The 9,201-nt window shown below is 43.5% G+C and overlaps 1 protein-coding gene across 1 annotated transcript; it reads right to left on the bottom strand.

Annotated features, from left to right (window-relative positions):
- Window positions 1-5,085: 5,085 nt before the first annotated feature.
- LOC142474955 (uncharacterized) lies at window positions 5,086-7,845 on the bottom strand. The gene is made up of 3 exons (XM_075581042.1): window positions 7,697-7,845; window positions 7,377-7,490; window positions 5,086-6,782 (listed from the first exon to the last, which is right to left on the bottom strand). Exons 1-3 carry the CDS (start codon window positions 7,728-7,730, stop codon window positions 5,191-5,193), a joined length of 1,740 nt encoding a protein of 579 aa, XP_075437157.1. The 5' UTR covers window positions 7,731-7,845; the 3' UTR covers window positions 5,086-5,190.
- Window positions 7,846-9,201: the final 1,356 nt, after the last annotated feature.

Raw genomic sequence — 9,201 nt, 5'->3', positions numbered from 1 at the left:
AGGTGTGGTAGCACTTGGGGGAGCAGGAGTGCTGCTGGGAGTACTGGAGAACGGAACTTGAAAGTTATGGAAGCGAGTGCGCTGACGCTCTGAGCCGCGTACCTGGATACGTTGATCCACTCGGACGGCCAAATCAATGAGGATCTCCAATTGATCCGGCCTGGATTGGCGAGAGTTCATCCTTGATGGGATCTGCCAGGCCTTGCCAGAATACGGAGACGAGAGCCTCTTGTCCTCAGTTAGTCTCGGCTGCTAGAGTCCGGAATTCCACAGCATACTGTGTCACTATTCGCCGTCCCTGGGTGATCTGGAGAAGAGAAACAGATGCCATCTCCCGACGAGCGGGGGAATCGAATACTTGTTGGAACTCTGCTTTAAATGCTGGGTAATCTTGGGTAAGATCAGAACGTCGCTCCCAAACCGGGGAAGCCCAAGCTAGGGCGCTGCCAGTAAGGAGGTTATAAATGTAGGCTACCTTCTTGCGACCAGTATTGTAGAGATGGGAGGCCATTTCAAACTGCACCTCACACTGGTTTAGGAAACCCCTACATTCTTGCGGTTCACCTGCATAAGGCTTGGGGGGAGGAATCCTTACATCGGAGCTGCTAACTGCGCTTGCGGAGTGGGGGCTTAGATCTGGCGAGGTCGCGGTTGGTACTCGGTCTGAGAGTACTGCGACCTGGCGTGTAAGTGCCACAATTTGATCCGCCATGGCCTGGTTTTGCTGAAGCAGATTGGAGAGAAACTGTTGAAGTTCGGTCTGGTCTGCGTTTTGTTGGCTCGACAATGTTATGCCGGTGCTGCCCTCAGACAAGACCCGTCCCCTGAGTTGAAGGGGGAAGTGGTAAAACACGCACCCGCAGCAAAGGGAGCGTGTCCGGAGTGTGGTATAAAGTGTTGCCAGGCCAGGTGTAGTAAGGTAGACAATACTTGCCCGTACCGGTTGTAGAGATAGAGTGAAGAATGCCTTGCCGAGGTCAGGGAGTGGAGAGCGGAGATAGGCCGTAGTCCAAGCCGTGTTCAAGGGGTTACCAGAGTGAGCGTTGTCCAAGGAGTGCCAAGATCGAGAGCCAGAGGGGGTAGTCGTACAAGCCACGTCAGAACCTGTGAAAACACTGAGAGAATCCAGAAGTACTTCCATACAGAGACTATGTCGAGCAAAGATAGAGCAGAGAGGAGCTAGATAAAGCAGGAAGGTCCAATTAGGAACGGAGGCGTGACAGGAAGAGCTGGGTCTCTAGGTCCCAGAGGGCCGTCTCTTCACCACATTACCGGAGAAAGGTCTTGGAGTGGGGTCATTCATCCAAATCTGCTGGACATCCCGGTACCAGAAGAACCACCGATCTCATCGAACAAACCTTCTGGTGACCCAGCATTCAAGGAGATATTAAGGAATTTGTCAAAGCATGTTCCACTTGTGCTCGCAATAAAACTCCTCGGAGCAAGCCACCTGGTCTCTTACACCCTCTTCCCATTCCGGATCATCCCTGGAACCATTTGTCTATGGACTTTATTGTACAGCTGCCTTTTTCCAAGGGAATGAATGAACTCCATTCTTGTGAGGATTTGCCCTTCTGGGGCTTCTCTCCCCTTAACTCGTCCGGGCACACCTGTCCCCCATGGCACTCAGAAGGGGCAACGTAGCAGGGGCACTTAAACGCAGCACGGCGCATGGGCAGTGCGCCACCTCTCCACCAGTCTGCAGTCTCTGTCCAAAGGTGCCGCCCCCGCTCTGACGTCGGGAGTTCCTCGCATGGCTGTGTTCGGCGCTCCGCCTCCGTACCAGTGGGTTCCACCTCTGGTCTCCATCCCCGCAATGGCGTTGTGACGTGTGGTGACGACACGCGACAGGGTCGCTAACATAACACGCGGGGTGCGTGTGGCGCCGGCACACGCTCTGATGCGATATCAATTGACTGTGCTATAGGACTCACCTGTGTTCCAGCAGCCTATCAAGAACCACAGCCCCACTTCCTGGTCGCCTCCAATTGGTGGGAGGTTCTATAAATATGTTCACAGAACTCTCAACCTTTGCCGAGCATAACCTTGTTTGTATGATGCTGTGACTCACTGCCTAGTGCCTGTCTTGCTGCCTGAATTATACTTGTGACTTCTCCAACGCTGACCCCGGATTGGATACGACTACACTGCTCTCTCCAGCACTGACCCTGGCTCTGGACTACGACAACGCTGCACTATCCTACACTGACCCTGGCATTACGACTACTCTACCTTCTCCAACCCTGACTCTGGCTGCGTACCCCAATAATCCGCTCCTCTATATCCCTGGACCTGGCAAGTATCACGTTAACGCTGTTTTATGTAACCCTGATCCGGCCTGCACGACTAACCTACACTCTAGACATGCGGTTGTGGTTGGCGTTATATACAATTCCCTACCTCAGCCCTGCGGTTGCGCCTCGTTTGTGGTGAGCTACGCGTTACAATTATTGATCGTTTCTCCAGACAGACACATTTCATCCCTTTAAGAGTTCTTCCAGTCTCGCGGATATTTTTGTCAAAGAGATCTTCCGCCTACATGGGGTTCCACAAACCATCGTCTCCGATCAGGGATCACAATTTGTCTCCAGATTTTGGCGTTCCCTCTCTCAAAAGATGGGTATTTCCTTACATTTGTTTTCCGGATATCACCCCCAAATCAATGGCCAGATGGAGAGAACCAATCAAACCTTGGAGCAGTACCTGCAATCCAGGAGAATCTTACATCCGCAGCTACTAGACAAAAGCTTCAGGCACACCGCCACCGTCGCAGTATTCAAGAGTTTAGTCCAGGAGACAGGGTGTGGCTATCTTCCAGGAACATACGGCTCACAGTACCCACGCTCAAACTGGCACCCAGGTTTCTTGGCCCGTTTCCCATAGTAGAGAGGATCAATCCAGTGGCATATCGCCCACAACTTCTTCCGTCAATGAATGGCAGTCTAGTACTTAGTGCACTGGAAGGGGTTTGGACCAGAAGAGCGGTCCTGGATCTCTCATTGCCAACTCCATGCACCCGGACTCCTTCGACGTTTTCATCTGAAGTATCCCCTTAAACCTTTTTGGAGTCGCCTGGAGGTCGCTCCTGAAGTGGGCAGGTACTGAAAGGAACCGGGAGTCATGCCACCCTCCCGCCTTACCTTCTCCGTCCTCCGCGCTCCCGACAGCACGTCCTCAGGACCCGCGCTTCCCCTCCGCAGCGCTATGCGCAGGTGCGCACCCGGCTCTCTGCCGAAACACTGGTGGAGGGCCCCGCCTCCGGTTTGTGCTCGCACACTAGCGGTGCGCGCAACGCACACAAGCTCGTCAACAGGTATAATCTGTTACATAGACTACACCTGTCTCCTGCACTTCTGCCTATCCCTGATCCCACTGAGGACGCACCTCCATTCCACCTCTTCTCCCATTGTTCCCTCACTTCCTTATATGCTCAGCTGTGCCACATCAGCTGAGCATAGTTAATGTTACGTTGCTGTTTTCCTCAACTCTGCCTCCAGTCTTGCCTTGCTGAACCTTTTTTGAGTACCGATCCGGCTTGTTTCTTGGACTCCGCACCCCTGTCCCCGGCTACTCCTGACCATCCGCTTCTCTCCTACCCTGACCTCGGCATTCGGACAACGACAACTCTCCAACTCTGACCACAGCTAATAGTACCTGCAACGATCCTGACCCTGGCAAGTATAACAACGACCCGTACCTCTCCAATCCCGACCCGGCTACCTCGACCAACCTACACTCCAGACTCGCCCTCGTGGCTGTGGGTGGCGTTTATATCCATTTCCACCTCAGCTCCAGGGTCCCGCCTTGTTTGTGGTGAGCACAGCGTGACAAACATTTAGAAACTTTACCCTACAACAGTGTCTGGCTGAACTTACCAACTGCCCTTGGTACAGAATCGACTTAATTCCTGACCCTGATTCTGCACTCGACTATTTCCAATCCGAGTTCTTAAAACTATGTGATACCCATGCTCCACAAGGCAGAATAAGAGTACAGGGGCCCACCTTCCGTGGGTTACAACTGACCTTATAGCGTTCTACCATTTCAGGGATGCCTTGTGGAAATGCTACAAAGTAACTGGCACTACCAAGGATTTTAATCATAACAGATGCCTGTGGAATATGTGCACAAGGCAAACTGACGTGAGTCTTCATCTTCACTTCGTCCCGGTGCCCGTGGGACAGCAGGACTAGTTTGATGATGAGTGGCGGTATGGGGGTTGTCTTATCCGGCTAGCTCAGGATCAATTTTTGAGATTCTGCTGCAGGATTCTCCCCTCCCCCATCCATCTGTCTTCTACCTGCACAATGTGTCTGATTCATGCACAGGCAGACTTATTGCTAGCATCACATTAATAGCCTCTATCTCCCTGTCTCACTACAATAAGTTTAACATTATGGACAACTACAACCAAGGACTTATTTATAGTCACTGTCATAATCTCCTACATATATCCAGAGCATTGGCATAGGGGTTTCCCCATTTAACACGAAATAAATTGTACCAATTTAAGGACAATAACGCTGCCCACCAAAAAGGACAATTCTACTGGGAAACCTGGTGCTAAGGGGAGTGATCTGCACCGCTATGTCCAGTGAGGTGGTACTACAGCCCCCATATGTGTTAATGCATAATATATATGATACCCCTACCTTTAAATACAATGAAATGACATATTACATCGTTTTGGGAAATATATTCACAGGCAATCCCAGTGCTCACAACAACTCTTGGATCAAGGCAGTGACCTTGATGAAAGAGATGGCAGGACCACGCTTAACCTTTACTTTAACCATCCTGTTGCCCTTTTCGTCAGAGCCCATGTTAGTTTATTTTATTGTTTGCTTGTATCTTAAGAATAAACAGTACATGTACTGTAAGGTGTGTCAGACACCCATTTTCGAAGTCAAACATATGGAAACACAGATGCTTTTTATAAAATATTAATTTAAAAAATCCTATAAAAGAATTTTCAAACAATAGTAATTTTTTTAACACGAAAACAGTAAAAATTCCACACGCCTTACATTTTTTGAAGAAATAATAAAAATCTAAATATTTAACACAATTACAAGAAAGGTGATGTTTTCATAACAGTTTAAAGATTTTTATTTTTTTACACAAACCCCATACTTTTCAGACTGTTATATTAAAAAGCAAACTTTTCTGCGTGCAAAACATTTACCACATTTAGAGCAAACATCGATTTTCTCCTGTGTGAATTTTCTTATGTTTAGCAAGACTACATTTCTGGTTAAAACATTTGCCACATTCAGTACATACAAATGTTTTTTCTCCTGTATGAATTCTCTGATGTTCAACAAGCCTATCGTTCCGATTAAAACATTTCCCACATTCAGAACATACAAATGGTTTTTCTCCTGTATGAATTCTCTGATGTTCAACAAGCCTATTGTTCCGATTAAAACATTTCCCACATTCAGAACATACAAATGGTTTTTCTCCTGTGTGAATTTTCAAATGTTTAACAAGATTACATTTGTTGTTGAAACATTTCTCACATTCAGTACATACAAATATTTTTTCTCCTGTGTGAATTCTCTGATGTTGAACAAGCCTAACGTTCCGATTAAAACATTTCCCACATTCAGAACATACAAATGGTTTTTCTCCTGTATGAATTCTCTGATGTTCAACAAGCCTATTGTTCCGATTAAAACATTTCCCACATTCAGAACATACAAATGGTTTTTCTCCTGTGTGAATTTTCAAATGTTTAATAAGATTACATTTGTTGATGAAACATTTCTCACATTCAGTACATACAAATGTTTTTTCTCCTGTGTGAATTCTCTGATGTTGAACAAGATTATCTTTCCGATTAAAACATTTCCCACATTCGTAACATACAAATGTTTTTTCTCCTGTATGAATTCTCTGATGTTCAACAAGCCTATTGTTCCGATTAAAACATTTCCCACATTCAGTACATACAAATGTTTTTTCTCCTGTGTGAATTCTCTGATGTTGAACAAGATTATCTTTCCGATTAAAACATTTCCCACATTCAGAACATACAAATGTTTTTTCTCCTGTATGAATTCTCTGATGTTGAACAAGCCTATCGTTCCGATTAAAACATTTCCCACATTCAGAACATACAAATGTTTTTTCTCCTGAATGAATTCTCTGATGTTCAACAAGCCTATTGTTCCGATTAAAACATTTCCCACATTCAGAACATACAAATGGTTTTTCTCCTGTGTGAATTCTCTGATGTATAACAAGCTGTGATTTATAAGAGAAATGTTTCCCACATTCAGAGCAAGTCATCTCTCCTTTGTGAATTTTCAGATGTTTAACAAGATCTGAGTTACTAGTAAAGTATTTCTGACATTCAGAGCAGTTATACATCATCTCTGTGGTATGTGTTCTTTGGTGAGTTCTATAAGCCGACTCATTATTAAAGTTTTTAGCACATTCACAGCATGTATAGCTATTTATAGACAGGTTTGTGGGAACTTGTCCTGAATTAGTGTTTCCTTTGCTACAGTTTGTAATAGGAGTACATGCATATTCTCTCCCTGTATGTTCTCGAAGTGACCAAATGTGGGAGTCTGTGAGATTTTGTTTTTCCTGTGAAATTGATATCTTAGCCATAATTCTTACAGATTTTCTCAGACTTTGGCTTGGTATATTTTGACCAATGTGATTTTGTCCTTGATAAATATGGGTAGCACTGACATCTTCCATTACACAATCTGCTGAAGAGTGCAAAATAGGATATCCTTCAGGGGAATTCCTGCTCACGAATCCATCAGCTGGGGAAAAAATGGGAGTAAAGAAATTCATTAACATCTGACATACAAAATTATTTTCAAAGTCAGATTTCGTTTCAGATTGTAAAGAGACACTACAAACATGGTAACATTTGAATCAAATTTGGTATTCAGTAACTGTTGGAAGTACAGAACAGCATTCAAAATTGCAATACACTTTATTTGTAGGATATTGTTTTCCAGAGTTATATACAATAAAACTAGAAATCAGGAAGCTTATGTACCACATATTTCCACTTTATTATGGGACTAGTATAGTTTAAAAAAAGGACATTAGAAATGATTGGCAGATATGCTTATTTCTGATAGTTTCCTTTTTATGAAATATGTTATATCAGCGGTGCGCAAACTGGGGGACGCGAGACTGTCTGCGGGGTTTACAGAGGCCCTGCGCGCTTCCCGAGGGAAGTTAAATTAAGTGCCGGGGAAGCGGCAAAAGTCATTATAAACCTCACTTACCTTGGCCCCGGCAACGTGACGTCATGACGTCGCCGCCAAGGTAAGAGGGGGCGGGGGTGGCGAAAAGAGGGGAACTTACGGCAGGGGGGCACAGGGAAAAAAGTGTTTATTACTCACCTGTGCTGATATCTGTAGGATTTTCCTTCTCCTTAAACTGCTGGTGACAACTTACATAAGGCTCTTCTCCTTGCTCAATCATTGATACAATTTCAGGCTTCACATTGACACATCCTGTATATGTCCGGGGAGACACGTATATATGTAGTGTTTGCACCATACATAAATCTTATTCCCTTTATCTGCTATATTAGGATGTCAAGTGTATTGTATTACTGCTGTGAAGCGCTAGGTACGTGGATGGCTCTATATAAAGATATATATAAATTACAGGAGCTATATGTATTTCATTTGAAATATTGAGGGTAATATTTTCTTACCTAGAGACTGGAGGTTCTGGTAATTCTCCACCATCACATCCGTGTAAAGTTCCTTCTGTTCTTCTTTTAAATAATCCCACTTGTCCTTGGAGAAGTAAATTGCAACTTTATCAAACTCAACTGGTTCCTGAAAGAGAGAAAACTTAAAATGTTATTGTTTGTTTGGCAGGGCAACAAAATCATCAGTATCAGAGCAGCCTCTGTAATTTCTGAGAGCCTCTTACTGTTCAATAATGAATGTCTTGTGGCATCACTCAGACTCTGCAATCAGGACATTAGTAAAGCTCAATCCCGTTAAAACGTGATCCGTTACAACGCGAATCCGCTTATTTCGCGATGCAAGTGTGGCTCCCAATTTTCATATTTATAAATACTTTACAACACGATTATTGGTATCTTAAATACTTTATTGTACAATGCATACAATTGTACATTATTTCTAACGCAATCCACTTATATCGTGATGTGATTCTTTGGACCCCAAGCACAGCGTTATAAGGGGGTTAAGCTGTACATTCCCTGGTATACTACATTATCTGTCCTATTAGGGGAGTATCTTTTACAGCGAAAGAAGAGAGCAAAAACAGTGCACTGCCAGGGAGCCAGGTGGTGGAAAAAATAATAACATTCTATTTATTCAGCAACACTCAGTAACATAACCCCAGAGGGTGAGACAAAAGTTCCTACGCGTCTTGGACCGTGGGGGTCCTTTATCAAGGATACTCCGATTGGCATCCTTATTTGTTACCTTCAGGAGACAGGTGTGTTGGTGACTCACATATCACATTTATCATTATACCCACTCCTTTATTCACTCTGTCCTCTAGTCCTGATTAATCATTATGGACATTTATGCTTGAAGTTCCACCAGCTCTGGAGCACCCATTTCTCCATATACCCCTATACGGAGTATCTTTTACAGTAGGTTAATACAAAAATCATAATGTGATGCTAAAATATAAAGTAGTATCAACATCAAAATCAGTCTATATAAAAGCTTTAAAATACTACATAATGATTCATTGTAAGTTGTGAAACTAATATGGTTATACAAATGGAAAAAGGTTATACAAGTGGAAAATGCTGTAAAATGTATTTTTACATTTTTGCTAAAATTAGAATACAAAATATGAAAAAATTGTTTACAGAGAAAAATAAATATAACAAATATAAAACAGCACAATTTCTGTGCACTTTTGTCTTCTCGTTTTGCATTTTGATGGATAATAATTTTTACATGACTGATAAATAAATGAATAGGATAATTTTATGTGAAACACCCATTATTTGATGTAAACACTGATTAACATTTCATTTGCAATAAAAATGTGTATATAATAATGAAACCATATTGTAATATAGGAAAATGAACATGAATAAAACAATCCCTCAACTCTTTTGGCCTTAGATGTCATCTCTATGCAGATGATATGCATATACAGCTCAAACCCATTATAGAGTGATCCGCTACAACGCGAATCCGCAATATATCGCGGTCTGAGCAT

Source organism: Ascaphus truei, unplaced genomic scaffold (genome assembly GCF_040206685.1).
Source record: "Ascaphus truei isolate aAscTru1 unplaced genomic scaffold, aAscTru1.hap1 HAP1_SCAFFOLD_1016, whole genome shotgun sequence".
Classification (NCBI taxonomy): domain Eukaryota; kingdom Metazoa; phylum Chordata; class Amphibia; order Anura; family Ascaphidae; genus Ascaphus; species Ascaphus truei.
Note: the sequence above shows the minus strand (reverse complement) of the source record. Positions and strands in the feature narration are given on the sequence as shown.